Source organism: Prionailurus viverrinus, chromosome A1 (assembly GCF_022837055.1).
Source record: "Prionailurus viverrinus isolate Anna chromosome A1, UM_Priviv_1.0, whole genome shotgun sequence".
Taxonomy (NCBI): Eukaryota; Metazoa; Chordata; class Mammalia; order Carnivora; family Felidae; genus Prionailurus; species Prionailurus viverrinus.
In genome coordinates this window covers 156,504,162-156,523,414 of record NC_062561.1, presented here as the reverse complement: position 1 = coordinate 156,523,414, position 19,253 = coordinate 156,504,162, and the positions used below count along the sequence as shown (strand labels likewise).

At 37.7% G+C, this 19,253-nt stretch overlaps 1 protein-coding gene across 4 annotated transcripts in view; it reads left to right on the top strand.

The window, feature by feature from the left end:
- Nucleotides 1-17,732, top strand: part of FAM172A (family with sequence similarity 172 member A) — a 444,471-nt gene extending 426,739 nt beyond the window's left edge. For all 4 annotated transcript variants that reach the window (XM_047877340.1, XM_047877329.1, XM_047877319.1 and 1 more), the window contains one exon: nucleotides 11,724-17,732. In XM_047877340.1, coding sequence (XP_047733296.1) covers nucleotides 11,724-11,866 — 143 coding nt within the window. In that variant the 3' untranslated portion in view covers nucleotides 11,867-17,732. The remainder of the gene's footprint in view (nucleotides 1-11,723) is intronic.
- Nucleotides 17,733-19,253: the final 1,521 nt, after the last annotated feature.

Below are 19,253 nucleotides of genomic sequence, written 5' to 3'. Positions count from 1 at the left end.
ATTCCATTTATATAACATCCTTGAAATGACAAAACTATAGATATGGAGAACAGATTAGTTGTTGCCGGGGTGAAGGAGGGGCTGGAAGAGAAGTGAGCATGGCTATAAAAAGGCTACATGAGTTATATTTGTGGTGATGGAAATGTGCTGTGTCTTAACTGTAGTACTTTCATATTATAATACAGTTTTACAAGATGCTACTATTGAGGAAAAGCATAAAAGGGACACAGAATGAATCTGTTATTTCTTACAACTACATGAGTCTAAAATTATCTCCAAAAGTGTAATAATTATAGCTTAATTAATCTAAAAATGAAGTTCAAATTCTCTATGGAAAAAATGATAAAACTTCACTAAGAAGCATTAAAGATGATCTAAATAAGTGGCAAAGGGCACCTGGGTGGCTCAGCTGTTAAGCATCTGACTTCGGCTCAGGTCATGATCTCACAGTTTGTGAGTTGCAGTCCCACATCAGGTGAACATGAGCCCCACTTCAGGTGAACCCCACTTCTCTTTCTCCCTCCCTCTCTCTCTCTCTGCCCCTCACTCACTTGCACCCTTTCTCTCTCTCAAAAAAATAAGTGGCAAAATATATCATGTTCGTTGGTTGGCAGACTCAGTATTGTAAATATATCCGTTCTTACTAAATTGGGCCTATAAGCTTTAGTACAATTCCAAATAATTTAAGTGACATGAGCAATCTACAATAGCTACTTTACTGTCTCCTCCTTCCTCTCTGCCTCCTTCCTCCTTTCACTGGCTGCAAAGAAAACATGTCTGCTTTTGAAAATTGACAAAGCAATACAAAATAATGGTGTGGTTACAAAAGTTCATATAATGGTTTATCTATGTATTCAGAATACCAGTAGCATTTTGCTTTCCAAATTCATAAGTTTTTATGCCATGATCTTCTGTATACCTCCCTTTCCTTAATTTCAAAATGGGAATAATCATCAAGATAGTGCAAAACCCACAGAAAAGGTTTATGATTCTGTGCTTTATTATATTTAACAGTACTTAGTAAGCATCAGTTTTCTGGTGAATTCTGTCCCAGACAGCTGTTTATATAGCAAACATCTATGATGTTTATATAGCAAACAACTATGATTTCTGGAATAAAATGTTTTGAAGCATTAGCACCCCCACCAAAAGATTTGGAGATAAAGCAAGGTATTTTTCATACATAAAATAACTAGTTAAGCAGAATGGGTGTATGATAATACAATATACACTACGTACAAAGTGCTGAAACATGAAAGAAAGGGAGTAGTTGGTATGGGGTAAGCAAACTAAAGAAAGCTTATTAAGGGAAGTAAATATTGAATTGGATGTTAAAGCAATCAGACATACATCTTCTGAATTTTTTTTTCTATTCCAGTGTTTTACTGAATCATACATATTCACTATGTTATGGTAAAATGTCTCTGTACCTTTGGCTTCTCACATCTCTCTATAGATTTCTTACTTGTGAAAGGAAACTGTTGGGGTAAAATTTTATCTAGGGTCCTTTCCATGTCTTTACTATTTTATATTTGGTATGTTTCTATCTGCATCTAAATTTAGACCAAACCAACTGCATCTTGGGAATAGAAGCTCTTGAACAATCACAGGTAAAGTTTTTCTGAGAGTTCTTAGTTCTGACTTCTAAACCTCTTTTGATGCTAGAAAATTGTATTTACTAGATAAGTACAACATTTTAGCTAAAGAGATCTGGAAGATACTTTGAGTATTTGTCATTGCTTATCAACTAGTTGCTTAATAGACTGTGGATCATCACCTCACCAGTTTTTTGGAGAAAGCAAGAAAAACATTCTACTTACTCCCTTATAGAGTCTCCAACTGTCATTATATTCCAATTTTAGAGGAATTTACTTCTTAACTCCAAAAGCTAACATATTCTTCAACATAAGGTGTATTTATCAGTCTGCATTTAAAATGAGTAAAGTTTGACCATTGACTCATCAAAAACCTTACAATGCTAATTTCTTCTCTGGCCAGACTTCGAAATCACAGACATGATAGGGGATACTAATAGAAGAACTGAGAAACAAACTCAGAAAAGAAGACTAAAGCCAGAGAATGGAGGGCTTTAAAGCATATTAAAGAATTTCTACTTGATTTCTTAGATTATAGAGAGCTATCAGATAAGTGAGAAGTAAGGGAGAGAGGATTCATTTTCAGAAATGCCAAACAGGGGCGCCTGGGTGGCTCAGTCATTAAGTGTCCAACTCTTGGTTTCAGCTCAGGTCACGATCTCATGATTTTGTGGGCTCAAGCCCTCAGTCTTGGGATTCTGTCTCTCGCTCTCTGCCCCTCCTTCACTGGCACTGTCTCTGTCTCTCTCAAAATAAATGAATACACTTTAAAAAAAAGAAAAAGAAAAAACAAATACCAAATTAAAGCTGTGCTGTGTAGTTAACAGTAGGTTTACAACCTATTGGAAATTTGTACAACACCACATACACACAATGGAGTCCCAAACCTTTAGACAATTCATTTCCCGGTTCTTCTTCCTCTCTCTATTTCTCGGGCTTGTTTTCACGAGTTTTGCAATGAGCAAGCACCAAAGAAAGGGAGGACAAACTGAAAGTCTCTGCGTCACCTCGGAGAATGTACATTTGTTCCAGTCAGACCACTTTTTGCCTTACATGGGCATGGATGATGTCCAGTTAAGGCTGTAACCTCTGTCGTACTCAGCCAATAAGGAATCAGGGAAGGGACTTGCACACTAGGAGATAAATTGCCTGCTGTAACTACCATCAGACACCTGCTCTTGCAAGAACATTGATTAAAGCTTCTGGGTAGGTGGGCTTATTTCTCACAGGTATTTTTGAACAGAGAAAGAAGCATATGACACAAATGATACTTTAGAATTTTTCATCTGGTAGTAAGAGAGGTACAAGGTAAAGGAGGAGAGGCTGAAAGCAATGAAATGAGTTAGGAGGAAGTTGCTGGATTCTAAATGACAGGTCATTAAATCTAGAATGATAACAGAGGGATTAGAAAGGAGAAAGAGATGGCAAAAACTTTTTGCCTAGGTGTAATTTTCAAGATTTGGTAACTGATTGGATCAGGAGGCCACAAACAAGGGAGGAGAAAAATCAAAGATGGCTGAGAGGCATTCAGCTGGAGTAGTTAAGAGAATGTTGTGTCCATTCATAGAAATGAAAAACTCAGTGGAAAAACCCGCCTGGAGAGTAAGCCCAACAGTTTCCTCTGGACTGCTTGCAGAAATGGAATGCTGTGACAGCATATTCCCCATCCCAGTACCTTGCCATCACACACTGCAGTGCTTCCAAGGACTGAGAAATCAGAAGTATCAGCGTAACTCACAAAAGTAAATTGTTAGGAAAATGCTTTGCCTAGTTCAACTCCATTTTTTATTCACTACTTGGAAATATTATTTTATTAGTCTCTCAACTCTTACTGCATATTACTTTTACTGTATCATTAATGTATTTATGTGAACTAGCAGTAAACAGATTTTATACTCTGAAGTGTGTAGAATAGTGAGCCCCAGAGAATGCTCTAGACCTGGGTGGAGTCCATAAATACAAGCAGGAAGGGTTAAATCCTCCATTCTAACTTCCCATAATCCACTCACCATTCACCAGATACCATCCTGTATTGTTTTTTAAATACAAGTCAGATTATATTTCTCCTCTGCTCACAACTCTGCCAACAGCTCTTTCACTGCACTTGGAATAAAATCCAAACCTTTCACTACGGCCTTCCATACCTCATATAGCTTGGAGGCTGCCCACCTCCAAGTCATCTTCTGCTGCTTCCTCCTCACCCACAGTGCTCCAGCGTTTCCATTCCTCAATTGTGACAAGTTCTTTTCTCCTCAGAGAGCCCTTGAGTTCCTCCACAACTCTGCCTGCTGCATTCTGCCCCCAGACATTCATCTGGCTCCTTCTTGCCATTCAGGTCTCAAGTCAGAAGTCTTCACCGAGTCTAAATTGATGACCATCTCTCTTTGTCCTGCCACATCTTCCTCCCTCATTGTCTTCACATCCCGGCGCTGTTTTCTTCACAGTCTGAAGTTTTCTAACTGTCTGAAGTTAACATGTTCAAAATTAGCATGTTCGCTGGTTTCCTTGTTTATTGCGTGTCATCCACTCTAGCATGTATGCAACAAGAGTGGAGCCTGTATATATCTTGCTCACCAATGCATCCTCAGCCCCAAGCAATAGTGCCTGGCATACAATAAATACATGTATGAATGTATAAATTAATCATAGAACCTCTAGAAAAACTATGTGCCCACAAAACATATCATTTAGAGTAGAGTCCACAATGGAGAGAGGAAGATCACAAAAGATCTGGATATTTGAACTAGTAAATGTTTGTGTTTGATTTGGTTTTGAAATAAGGATAGTATGTTGCAGTTCATCTCTCTCTCCCTCCCTTCCTCCTCTCTCCCCAACTCCTCTCCTTCCCTTAATACACAGAGTCAAACTAGCATCCCTAAGTTATGGATACCTATCTCTAGTAACAGAGAAGCCAGGAGAAACAGAAGCCTGACAAGATAGATACCTGTCAAGTTGTACCAGTCTTCTCAGGCAACACTATTTTAGAATGGAGCCTAGTAAAGCTCTTCCTAATGATTGTGTTGGGAATAGGGTTAGGAACCTATATTTACGGAAATAACTATTTTTTTTAGTTCTTTAAATTCCCTTATTCAGAGCTCTGTCCTCTTGCTATCCTTTGGTAAAGTTACTGCGGAAAATGACAAAGGGAAACTGGAAAAAGGGAGCATTTGCCCATCTTGGCTCAAATTTTAAAGGGAAACAGTATCCCTGGAGGCCAGGCCTTGTGGCAACATTAGGAGTAGTATGTGACACAAGAATTAAAACCGAAGAAAGCACTTCTAAACCAGTTGTTGGAATTTGATAGGCAATGGAAGCAATAAAAATGCATCCATTTTTCATTGATTAGGAGGTCGATTAGAGAGGTCTTCCGGGTTCAATGTCAGAGACCCACACCTACTGTAGGCTGTCTACTCTGCCTAAGAATAAGTTTACTTCCCAGAGTTGTCTCCCTGGGTCTTAAGATGCCTTATGCCCTGCATACCCACCCCCAATCCCCCTTCTGTAGATGAGAGATGTAGAAAAGAAGCTGGAGGAAAGGACAGGATGCCAAAAGATTCAAATGACCCAAAGATTTTTACCCCTGAGTTTACATCTTTGTTTCTGCCTGTCTCTTATTTCTGGTCAAGCTTGACAACCGGCCTTCGGGTCTCAACAATTTCAGCCTTAACCAGCATTGCATTTTTCATGCAATGGAAAGAGATTTGCCTATTTCTTACACAAGTAATTTAACAAGGCAATGCAGCATGTCTACTAAGCTGCTCTTGGCATTTCCAGTGCACAGTCCCAGTGAACAGCCCACCCCACTCCACTTACCACCCCCCACAGTGACTGAGTCTCACACTTGTGCCTTCTAACTTGGAGAGTCTCTGTTAGGAGCCCTTCTCTGCTCAAATATTTTTTTTTTTAAATGATGTTCTCCTTAGAAGCTCTAGAATTCATTTTAAAATGAATTTTAGTAGTTATATTTTATTTCTTTTTAGAAGGCACATTATTTTTCAGTGCTCTAGTATTTCTCTAATTCTTTATAACTGTCTAAAAATAACTGCTGGTAAGCTTATAAGTTCATTAGTTAATCCCAGTGGGACTCAATAATGCATATTACAGACCTCTTGATTTTTATAAATTAGATTTGCTCAAGAATTCCCTTACCTGTTATCATCAACATAGCTATATTGACAGGGTCCTCATTACTTCCTAATTGCCCATATTTCTTTTTTCTTGTTAAAGATCAATTTTTAAAATCAAACCTTGTCATTTTGAAAGTATCATAGACACGTTATCCTGTTAATATTAATGTTTCATATCTTTCTAGGTTTTTCCCCCTTTGTTATAGGGAACAAAATTTATTCATTACCTTTTGCTTTAAAAATAAAGTATATTTTTGTAGTGGGAAGGGTGATTGGAGAATATCAGTGAGAAGGTAGGAGGGTAGGGGCACGTGCTAGTTTCCCTCACCCTAAAACAAAGACATAAAAATTATATTTTGTATTCAGAAGTCACTCTGTCAACAGTTATATTCCCTATTCTAAACCAGACCAGAAAATGTAAATAATGCATAGATTGTTGAAGTTATTCCGTGACCTTTTGGTCTAGGGCCATGTAAAATAAGGTGACTAGCAATAATTAGAATAGCAAGTAGCTGACCAAGAAATTCTTCTAAATTATCTCTTTGGTGAGAACTTAGACTGTCCATCATTATACTAGTAAACCTCATCTCTGGCTCACAAATTTGATGTGTGTGTTATGTGTGTCTGCACACGCATGCATCTCTGTGTGTGTGTATGTGTGTAATATCACTTGAAGAGTGATTATTTGCTTTCCCAGACATTTCTTCACTTTATTAAAAGATTTGTTGAGGAGGTAAATAACCCACTTCTTCCTTTAAAGAAATTCTATTTACAGAAATTATATTTACATACAAGTTTTTAAGACATCTACTGCATAAAATGAGGTACAGCTTCAGACTAGTCTACATCTGCCAAAGTAAACATCAGGATTTTGGCTGCTAACTCACTAGCATATTTTGGCATGGTTTTTGCCCAAAAAATATAAGCACCAAGATCAAGTGAAGAGGAGTGTGGACAAGGCAGACTTGTAAGAAACACTTGGATTGAAGTCATCACAGGAAGAAGTAAAGGGAATAGACAAGACAGAAGAAACAGCAATGTTTTCTTCTCTCTTACCCTATTCTTTGAGCATTCCACTTTCAGTGCTATTCCCAACCATTTTTTTTGTTGTTGTTTAATTTCTAAATGCTATTATATAAATGTAGCCTTCCTCTTTCTCAGTTCCATTACAAGATACCTTTTTAAAATACATAGTCTTTGGGGAAAACAAATGACACATTTTAGCAATTTGATCTTTCTCACATGATTTACAGTCTCGTACTTCATACTTAAAGTTTCTAATCCTTTTGACCATTTGTGCTATCATTACCACTTTGAAATTTGCTACAGTTTATTTTTTAAAACAAGTGATAAGTAAAGGATAAATAATCAGTCTAGTATTTTATGGGTGATCCCCTGCCCCCTGCCTTTTGGTTCTTTACCAGTGAATAAGATCATTGACAAACAGTATTTATGGAAGAAACATTAAGAGAAATAACAGGCATTTTCTACTCTGTATAGGATAAAAGAGATAGCTAGAGTAGGGCTCAGATTATAGGGAAAATTATTCTCTAATATAATAAAAAAAAGAATTAACTGTTCATTTTTATTTAAGCTGACACTTGATCATTTAAATACCTCCTATTAAAACAAATCTTATGCAGTGCTTTTACTGTCTTGATATGAATTCTAAAGATAATACGATCCACCTACCTCTAAGATTGCTAAATTATTATAATGCTTTAGTTAACATATAGAAGGAATAAAAGAAAAGTAACTCATAATAAAAATAATATCCACATCAATATTTAAAGTGCCCTAGAAAATATACATAAGCAGGCATAATGTAGTAGTCAGATACTTAGTCCTGTACATAAAATCACCATGGATTCAACAGCTACAAATGCAGGCTGATGCAGGTGTGTTTATTGGCAGCTCAACTTTCATGGGCAGTGATGCCATCAGGGATGAGATTTTTCTCATATGGTAAACCACTCTTGGTAATTGTATAAACCACTCTTGGTTATTAATATTCTGAACAACATAAAGTATAAAATCCCTTCAATTTACATGGTAGTTGGATTCCTGGAAAATTCTGTATATGTTAAAATGATGCCAAAAGTACTTTGAGATTATTTGTTAAACACATCTAAATTCTGAGCCCATATAATTATAAACAGGGTTTTTAACTACATGAATAGCTGGTGGAACATTTGAAAACCATGTGGGATACAAAACAATCCTTCATCGTGCTCTACTGCCCTGCAAACTGTAGGATTTCCACCATCTCTGGCCTTCTTCTGCTAAATGCCAATAGTTCTTTCCAATCATCTTGACCACCAGAAATACCCCTACACATTTCCAAAATGCCCCAGAGACCATTGCCATGCCCACTAAGAATCACTTATTGGGACTGAACAAAGGCCCATTTTTGTCATGAAGCACTGGGAACCAGTACGTTTTATTTTGATACTGAATTGATTCTATGGATTAGAAAACTGAATTTGCCCCAAAGGTGAATTATCCAGAAAGAACAAGCCTTCCAATCCAAAAAGATACAAAAATCACTCCCTGAGAACGTGGCAGGTATTTAACATGGAAACCCTTTATTCTCTACATTGTGGGAACCCCTCTAGATTATGTATAGGGGGTCTGAAAAATGGAAAGTAGTTCGTAGTCCCTAAAAAGATGAGGTTTTGATTAGGGTAAAGTTATGATAGAGATGAGACCATGGTTATACATAATGTTGTTACTGCAAAATGGAATAATTTTCCATATTACCCACACATCACTGCAGCTTATCAATAAGTGGCTCCTTTTTTGATTGGCCTAAAATTTCCACTTTTATATCCTTTTATGAATAGATAATGTAATGGCCCAGTGTTTCTGTCCTCATGTAGTTTGCCTAAAGTAGTGTATTTTTTAGCTACTGGAAAGCTGCTCTCAAAAGTTTCCGTTTTCTAAGCATTCTATAGGTAGATATTCATATTAATTTATAAATATTTTCATTGAACTTTGGCTCAGACCTTTCGAAAATGGTCTCCAAACATGTTCGTGAAATGTGTATATGCAGCCCCAGATGGATATGCAATTACCTAACTTGCAAATGTTATTTTAAAAAAATTATTAAAAACCTCCTTTGATAATTTTTGAAAAGAAAGCCATTTTTATATAAAAAATTCATGTCACTACTCCTTATTTTAGGGAGACTTCTCCCTCCCCCACTCTATTGTCTGTAATTCAGTTTCTACCCCACTTCACTTATTACCTTCACTCCTAGCAATTTCCCTTCCACTGACAGAGCACATACTCTCATAATTTATACTCTTAAATTGCAAGGGTGAATGTTGAGAGCCAGTGCAGGTACTCAGTTAACTCAGGGATTTTTGGTCTTTTCAGCCCAGGACTAGTCAAGCAGATAGTCATCATAAGCTAAAACTAAAAAGCCTTTGTAGTCATTTTATCACCAGGGAAATTAGTTCATCCTTCAGAAAGATTGTCACCAGGAAAGAAAAAATAAAGGAGTTAAATTGCTTCAGACCATTGACTCCTTAGGTCCCTCTAGATTCATAGATTGAATTGGTTTTCATGGGGTGGGAGGAATTATGAGAAGAATTCCCTGAGAAAGCTCACAAATTGATCATAGCCTTGGTAACACTACTAAGTGTAAGTGTGATCACTATGGAGGAAATGCCAAATGAGGCTGGAAGCATGGGAAATGAGAAGGAAAAGAAGACAATTAACACCTCTTTTTTTTTTCTTTCTTTCTTTCTTTCTTATTGTGTTTGGAAATGGGTGTTGCCATGTAGTGTGCATCTTCAAAAGACAGGAATACCATAGATTTTAAAGTATTTTATCATTGTAAGTGCAATTAGTTATTACTGAAGTGAAACTAGATCCGCAAGCACTGTAGAAATAGGAACAGGTATTGCATAAACCTATCCAGAAACTAGGCCCTCTCTCGATAGACCCACAAAATATTACTTCAAGTAGGTATGTCTGAGCATATCTAGAATGACTTACTACTTGGGTTTAGAGAATATAAATGCCTTCCAAATTCAAAAGAATTCTTTAAGATTGTCATAAGAATAAATCAGTGAGAATTACAATGATAAATATCTAGATGTTATGTATGTTTTAAGGAACTTTAAAGTTTATATATCTTTGATGCAGCCAGGCATATATACATACATATACACACATACATACATATATATACACATACATTTTCCCCCCAAGAATTCTATTAAGACTTGTCAAATTCAAGTCAGGCACTTTAGGTTATGCCAAAATAACCTATACTCATTTCTCTCTCCCATTGAATAACATTGAATTTTGCCAAAAATGCGTAAGCAAACAAGAAAGGACCTCATTTTTGTTATCTGAATACAGTAGTGTTGGAGGATATTTTTCAAGGATATGACTTAAATAGTGGATCTAAGTTCCCAGTGCCAGTTCATAAAGCCAAATTGCAGAGGATAAGAGGATAGAGACCATCCTTGTGAGGGCACCTCTAAAGACAGGGGTTCTCTAGTAGGGCCAGTTCCCGTATCTAAGTCCCATGCACAGACTGTAGCTTTCTGCTCTCTGGTCGACTGCAGCCATAGCATCCTTATTGTTGTAACTCCCAGATTGTGATACTGTCACAAAACTGTTGCTAGGCAACAAATGTGGTTACCAGGTCTCAGCGAATAGCTGAAGGGGAAAGCAAAGTGTTGCACCATTGTAGAGTAACCATAGCAATGACCTACTATTACAGACTAAAGAATTATCATTAACAATGTTAAAGTATCAGACAGAGGCCCTGAATCCCAAGACTTCCAGGCAGTGTCTCTCTGCATAATTGAGTGATCTAGGAAGAGATTTCAACTGTTTCAAAGCTGTTCACTCATTTCTATGCTAGGAGTCTTTGCTGTTATTATTTTTATTTTTGTAATTAAACAAATGGTTGTTATGAAGAGGCTAGTGAAATGAAACGTTATCACAAGGAGTCGAAACAGATTTATATCCTCATTTGTTCTTATGTCTACATCATGTTAGTTTTTGCCTGCGTTAAACTGAAGGTAGGTTTGATTTGAAAAACACATTAGTATCAAATTGAAGCCACAAAAAAAGCTGTAGTAAAATAACCCAGTAAAGTGACAAACTAAACTTGTATTTTCTAAGTCGAATTCCTCCCGACAAAATAGAAGGCCTAGATGCTCTTTTTGTAGTCACTGCTTTTGAAACGCTTTTTTTTTAGCTTTTCTAAAACTGTCCCCTAAAGTCTGTAAAAATGTAGCCTCCCAGGGCACTTCTAGGGATAGTCTCCTTTCAATCTGAACCTTCATGAAGCATCCCATGTAATTTGGTCGCAGTGACCTCCTTGAGACAAATTATGTCTAACGGCACAGCTTCCAAGAGAGGCAAGAAAATTCCGATTTATTTTATTCTCTTGGGTAGCAGAGAAACGTGGGTGCTGCGGGGTGGGCGAAGAAACCGGGTCCCGCGCGCAGGAGAAACCAATCCCCGCGCGCGCCCGCGCGCGCGCGCGCGCGCGCGCGCGCGGAGCCTGGGGAAGTGGGTGGTTTCGAAGCGGGAGAGGGAGTGGCCCTTCCCTCCGAGCGCCTCGATTGGCCCGGAGGGGCTGAGGCCCCGGGGCCGCCCGGCCGCGCCTCGGGCAACCCGCGGGGGGTGGCCCAGCCGCGTCCTCGCGTCGGGGGCGGGATGGGGCCTCGGGCCGGAGGCTGCGGAGGTCTCCGAGGGCCGCCCCGGGCGCCAGCTGCAGAGCAGCGGAGGAAGCAGACGTGGACAGTCTCGAGCCCTGGGGGCAAAGAGAGCCCTCGCGTACAGGTGTGGCCTGGAGAGGCCGCGTCCGGGCCTGGAGACGCGCTCCGGCTGGGGAGCGGGCGCAGGAGCTCGGGCCGGACGCGGGGGACGCGGGCTCCGAGGGCGGGGCTCGGGCTCCGGGAATGGCAGCCGGGCGGCCTGTGCCTTGTTACCGAGCGAGGCCGCCTCGTAACCGAATCTGTGTTTTTTGCAGGCACCGACCGTCACGAGCTAACTTCCTGGAAGAGCTTCCCGTCTATTTTCAAATTCTTTACCGAAGCCTCTGAGGCAAAGACCAGTTCCCTCAAGCCGGCTCTGACGCGGCGCTCCCACAGAATAAAGCACGAAGAGCTGTAAGAGGAGAACGAGCGAGACGGGGGAGGGGAAGCAAAGGCACCACACTCGAGCATGCATCCACACGTCTCCTAACTGCTTGTTGTCGGCGAGCAGACTCCCAGCCCCTCATTAGATTGTTTTCTTCCTAGAGCACAGGGTCGTGATATATACATCTAAATAGCGTTTTGCATTATTTCTAGATGAGTGCAACTGTCAAAGCAATATGGGTTCACTGGTCGCGCTTCCTGCGGGCTGAGCTCGGGCTACGCGCTGCCCGTCAGCGCGCAGATTAAGGCTGACAGCGCCCTGCCCGGCGCGGCCCGCGCGCTTCTAATTGCCCTGACGGAGCCCGCCCGGCACTGCGGGGCGAGCGGCGTCTGCGTGGTCCTACCGCCCGCTGCAGCGCAGCCGCTGCTTGCCCTGGCCCCCGGCTCCCCTCAATCATGTCCTTTTTTTTTTTTTTTTTTTTTTTTTTCCGCCGAGCAGAAGCAAACTTTTATTCTAGATTTCAAACTTCCATTTTAAGTAGGTCTCTCCTAAGGGCCTCTTGAGCCTCTTTTTTTTTTTTTTAAAGGAAGTTTTCCCCCACCTCATCCCCTCAGAAAAGCCAAATTTAAATTCAAAACGTGAATGCAGTGATGTGCTATGTAGTCTTGGGAGTGCAAATTGTTCTCTAACAATCTATTTTCATTTCGAGACCAGAAGAAAAACTTTGCATAAGAATCTGTGAAGTACCGATTACACTTTACCGCTGAAAGATCCTTGCCAGTTGAATAGGAGATTTTTACACAAGTCTCTAATTTCAGAAGACGTTGTTTAAACCGAAACATAAATGATGAGCAAATCTTTTAAGCGTGAAAGGTCCCATTTTCAGTGGAATTCCTAACTTTATCATTAGAATTGACTTTACTTTTTAAATGTGTATTGAGTGGCATTGTAATTTAGATCGCACACTTGTTTTGCTTTTTAAATCTTAATGTGGACAAAGTTTGCTGTTGTGGACAATCCTAACTAGAATGATCTATTCTGATTCATGGAGTTCGATCCTTTTAGGGGTAGTATTTTATGGTCATCAGGTGAATGAATCTTGTCCTCTTTCGCCTTTTCCTTCAGAGAGGCTGAGTGGGGCTAAGATTATTTTTTTTTTTTTTAGTTTTCTGCTCCAACAGAAGGGGAAAGACCTAGTGTGAAAGATTTTTTCCTCTCAATCCAACGACATAATTTTTAGTAGTCCACTTCCTCTGCAGGGTTTTGCCCTACAGTTTCAACAATTACTGTAATCCAGCTAATATCTGGCCAACACTGTGAAATATAGGAGGTAAAATAAGTTAAGATTTTGCTGACTTTTACATTCAAATATTAAATCTTAACATCAATTTTTAATTACTTGAATTTAGTTAGTGAAGATTCTGTTTCTGGCAGATGAGGGTCTGAATTTAATATTTTTCATCCTTTTTTAAAGTGTATGCAACAATATGCCTGCCTTATTTAAGGACATGACAAAATGTACCCAACACGACTTAGAACTGTCTGACTTCTCAGAAAAAAGAACTTAAAATAACCACCTCATGGATAAAATGTTTTTATATTACGAACCGATTTCAGCAAGTTTTAAAACTGAAAATATCTGTGTTTGGTATGCATTAATTCGTTCTTATACTTTTAATGATGGCAAATCAAAATGATCTTTCAGTGGTCATATACATATCTTTTGATATTATTTTAGCAGACACATTGTAGGAGAAAACATCAAAACGTCATTTTATCCAACTCCTGGATAACTTAAAATGTATCACCTCAACAGTGTCCATCCAGCGTGTTGGTCTGCAATCTTTTCTGTTTTAGAAGTAATGGTGAACTGTGTACAATAATGGTACCTTCCTTTGAGAGGATATGAGAAGTGACGTGGATTGAATAATTATTCAAAGTGTTATAAACTGGTGTTTTCACTGTATGAAAGTATTCACAGGAGAGCTAGTCTTACTGCTTTTTTAAAAATCAACACTTGTACATTGCTAAATTTATGAAGCTTATGCACCTGAATTAGAGCAAAGTAAATATGCTCAGCTTATAAACTAAATCACTCCTGTCCCTTCTCTTCAGTTTTCTCACTTTCTGAAAACTTTTACTTGCAACTAGAGTGAATCACTGTTTAATTGCCTTTAATACTTTAAAACTACTGGGTTGTTAGCCTTGTTTAACTGTCTATGGAGATCTATTTGCAAACTTAAGTTGTGCAAATGTAATTTCTCCTTTTGGATCTGTGCTGTAGCAACCCGGAGAGAGCTAGGCACACCAGCCGAGACCTCCGACTGATGAGTGATAAGATTCCTTGTAATGGAAGATTTTTTTAACCTGTTGATTGTGTGTCTGTTGGTATAAATGTAGTAATATAATTCACCTCAATTTTCCTGGAGTAACAACAGTCAGTTGGTAGTAACACGCCTGCTTGGAGGCGACAAGTGTTAACAGTATTTCTGCTCTGATCTTCCCATTTTGGTTTCTTTAGACAGGTTTTTAGCAGAGTAGAGGTTGAAAGTTAGGATGTAGGCTTTTTTTAAAAATTATATACTCGGTTCTTAGAGCAAATGGAATGGGAAGCAAGGAGTTGTTGATAAATCTGAGGTTCAAAATAGTCCTATTAAAACTTCGAAGCCAGATACTGGCTTTAGAACTTCATAAAGGTATCTGACCACGTAGCCGGTAAAAGTTTTCATGGATATTTGAAGGGGGTGGGGGAATCTATTTGTAATAATAATTGTTCTTTTCTCAAGTTTCTGCCTTGTGCTTCGACCTGGATTGCATTATTGTTTATACAAAAAAAAAAGGAAAGCACAGGAGTTTCATATATATTATATATTTCTGTTTACCATTTTAAAATAAAAACAATTTTCCCAACAAGCCTCAGCGTATTCTTGCTCAGAAGTTCATCTATTCATGTATAGAGGTTAATAAAAGCAAAAACATAAAAAGAATGGTGGGACAGCATTCATCAATATTTTAAACTGCATCGCTGCTTTTATTACTATTACTGTTGCTGTAAGGTAATATCCTAACTTAACTTGATCACTCACTATTTGGCTTGGACCTTTCACAAAGCTAACAGTTTTTAAGATGTTTGTTTTTAATATCTAAAATATCTCCTGAGCTACAAGGAAATCTGAAGCCATTGTTAAGCTATCATTTTATAAAATATACTTTAATATACTGTAAACAAATGTTTTCCAAAAACAGTCTAGTGACATTAAATTGCTCCCAAGTCCCTATATAAGTCCTTGGTGTATTATGTCTAATCTGAAAATATCCTGTTTACACATATTTTACAGCCTTCCCTTCTTTAAAACCTGTAACTCCTTTGAGAGAGTGTGAGTGACAAAATATGTTAACTGTATTATCAGGGCTAATAAGTTAAAAAATTTCTACACATTTCTCTGGATTACCTGGAGTCACAATCCAAACACATGTGTCTCCGGTTACAATCATAGTTTTATAACTGTAAACTGACAGGTTTCTATAATGCTGGTTCACTTAAGAAAGATTACTATTACAGAAGTCTAAAAATTTCTCAAAAACTTTCCCCATGCCATTATAGGGAAAAAATGTCTTTAAATAAATGTGAGACATTCTCATCTTTGAAATATGGGTGGCAAAAAAAAAACGATAATAATGGTGGTTATTTTATGATTACTTATTAGGGGCTGTAATAATATAAAATAAAAGACTCCAGGAGGTACTCCCTTTCAAAAATTGAATACTTTCCTTCCTTCCTTCCTTGTATAGAGTGACTGAGTGGGAGTCTCTTGAATTGTTCGTCTTCCTTTTATCTAATATTCTATTAATCTCCAAAAAGATCAGTTTGAGTCTGGGAAAGGGTTTTTAATCAACACTTCACAGAGTTTAAAGCTACCCTACCTAAAGCGTCAGCTTTGTTAGGCGGTTTTAGATTTAAAGCATTGCAACTGTCATGCACTGTACTAAAAGTAAAGAATGTACACCAAGTGGAAGATGTTGAAAAGAGGGAAATAGCACAAAGTCGATTAACGGAGATTCGAGAATAGAAGTAGCCATCAAAGCATTCCAACGTTTATCTTGAAATCTATGTAGAGTTAAAAAAAAAAAAAAGCAACAATGATAGTTTTAAACCTCACACTTAGGAGGGATGAATGTTGATTTAATTGATTCATTTGGATCAATGTTTTTAAAGTTTCACACCACTGATCTTTCATGTAGTGATGTCTTTAGCAGTCAGTGGTCTGACATGAGCCTTCTCAGATTTCATCAGTGGGACTCTCCATGACATCTAAAATTATGCAACAGCCTGTGCAGTGGTAACTTTGGAATTGGGAGACCTCAATGCCAGAGAGCATGGTCATATTTAAGAACTCTTGTTAATGCTTAGCACAAAGGTTTTAGGGAGTGGTAATTGTAAATGAACCATAAAGGTTAAAGTGACCAAATATTATATAGTGGGCTTTAATTGCTAGATAGGAGAAAATCATCCTGAAAGTTTGACCATTAAGTGGATATCGTGCAGTGCCCAGTATTTTCCCCTTTAATGGAAAAACTGGAAAATGGAAATTTGACTTAACCCATGAGGCCTTCCAGGCAACTTTTCCCAGCCCTTTGCCTTGAGATTTGTGGAAAACATTTCACTATATTCTTTGTATTGTTGGGTTGAGTTCTGTTTGAAATATACATGAAACATGTTTCTAGAAAAATCTAGAGAGGCCCTTCATCTTTCTTTCTAGAGCATTCAGCTTTTCTTCGTTGGCTATTACATAGGGTAATATGGGAGACTGTCATAGGTAAAATAATGTTGAACTGTACTTTGTAACCAGCTTGCAGTACCAATACAAAGAATCTGAAATGAAAAGACAACCAACACCCCAAGAATGATATGTCTCTTTTTAAAGTTTACAATTTGAATAATGAACTTGGATAGAAACTTGGCAGGAAAACAAACCATGGCACCATCACATCACCAACCATTTTCACTTTTCTGTCCAATTTCAGAGTGCATGTGTTTGTGAGTATTTCACTAGATCAGTGACAGCTCTTTATTTGCATAATTATATGCTCTGGTCTGAAGAGAAAACTAACCCCCAAATTTCATGGGTCACCAAACTGCAACAATCAATGTTTTATCACGTATGCTAAGCAAAATCTAAGAAGCTATATGAAGTTTCTTGGGGAGTTTTTACTCCTCAGAAAATTAAAGAGTTTTCCTCTTCTGAATAGATTCAAAATCTTTCCAAGTTCTTTGTAACTGAATTCTGTTTGAAGGCAAAACTAGAGATTAACATGTAGATCTGGATCTTAGACTCACTAGCATTACTTCAAAGTGGCTTAAGAAGAGCAGCATTTTTGGAACACTAAACTTTTAAATTCTAAGTACTGTCCATGCTATGAGGAAAAAAATTATTGGTCAAATTATGATTGGTCAAAATGAAGTCTGAATTAACTACAATTGACTGTAAAGTGGATTTCCTTCTTTGAGGTAACTCAGGGTTGTTTTTTTTTTTTTTTAATAAAAGACCTAATAGAAAAATATGTATGTATGCATATATGTGTGTGTGTGCACATACACACATGTGAACATCCATACCCATCCATGGGGTATATATACCCTTCCCACCAGAAATAAACAATACATACAGTATGTGTTTGTCTTTGCAGTGCCTGTTACATAGTAGGTACTCAATATATGTTGGGATTGTTTGTAAACATATTTTCTTCTAAATAAATTTTCATGTTCAAATGCTTTAAGGCATTGTAATAAATATTTTTAAATGCCCCAACTTCATTTGCATCTGTAAATTCTGTCTGTATGTAATGTGTATTTGTGTGTAAGGTTGGCTTTATTCCATTAAAGAAAAATTGATTTAAACTGTTGGTGTCTATTTTATAGGCAATCTGCCAGACATGAAATACAATAGAGCATAGAGACACATGGAGAGAATGACTTTGTTATGGAGTTATTAAAATCCTGGAAAATATGTCTTTACCTAGGCACTTTAGAAATATACTAGGTACTTTAATTCTGCACAAGGACTTAGGTATGAATTTCACTTAAAAGCATATAAGGCATTGCCTTTTATAGGAAGTGATCTGTTTGTAATAATATATTAACAGTTTTATTATTAGGCAATTCACTGCCATCAAAAACATTAAGGAAAAAAGGGGAAAAATTCAGAATTGCATCGTTTTGAAGTATTTTATTATTTATCTTGAACAAGAATGAGATCTTTAGGTCAGGCATCAGAAATTTCCTAAAATGTTCCTATCATTTCAACTGAAAAAATAACTTCTTCCAAGTTTTTAATCAGAGTTGACTTACAAATGAAAGACATTTTGTTTCTCCTTTAGCCTGAAAACTTAAACATCTTATCAGGAACACTATCCACAATCACCACATCTCACCTTCTCCCTGCCTTACTGAAATGTTCACCTACTTCTCCCTCTGCACCACCCCCAGCATCTACCTCCCCAGAAACTGCTGTTGGGGCTGAAGATCTTGGAGTCCTCTAGGTGAACATTCCTCAAAATTGAATCTGTAAAAACAAATAAATAAAGTTTAGCATTTTTATCAAACAAAAGGAGCTGGTAGGCAAATGAGTTACTGCTAAGCAGGAAAGTCTGAAAAATAAAGCATAGAACCCTCCTAGATTACTGTTTAAAGATAGGTTGAGGACCTACATGCCTCTGAGTTAGATTAATTTGCATTTCATTTTTTAAGGTATAAACTCTTCAAAGGAAAATAAAAAACTATACTATATACCTAATTACCTTTTTTTCCCCTCTATTTGACTTTTGTAGGAACCTTGCTGTGTATGAGTTTCAGATAGGGCTCTCAGTTTCCTACTCTGCCTGGGACACAGAAAAATCTCTAATTTCACACTGAATTCCACAGATGAAGGGATGAACTCTTTAGGTGAAAATCCTAGGTGTTTTCTTTTTATCATTTTCATTTCTTTTTCCTCAACTACCACCTAATCTTATTGTGTTTGAAAAAAGTATTTCTGTTCTAGTTCATCTCGCTTACTTTCTTCTTTGTTTTTTTTAAACCATAATTAAATAAATGGCTTTTTTCCAATAAATGTTCACACCTTCTCTAGGTACTTAGATAATCAGGATTTACCAACTGAAGAAATATTGATGGTTTGTTGTGGTGGTTTTGGTTTTGTTTTTTTCTTTTTGGGTTTTTTTTTTGGGGGGGGGGGTTAGTTGCTTTTTTTTTCCCCCTGTTCCTTTGCGTCAGTAAATTACTTAATATCATCCCCTGGAATAACCAGCTCTAAAAATAACGCTAGCACAGAGTCACAATTTGGCTTTCATACAGTTTCGAAAGAAAACCATTAAAATTGCATTGATCTCACAAATATTGATCTAGTGCTTGATATCAAATATC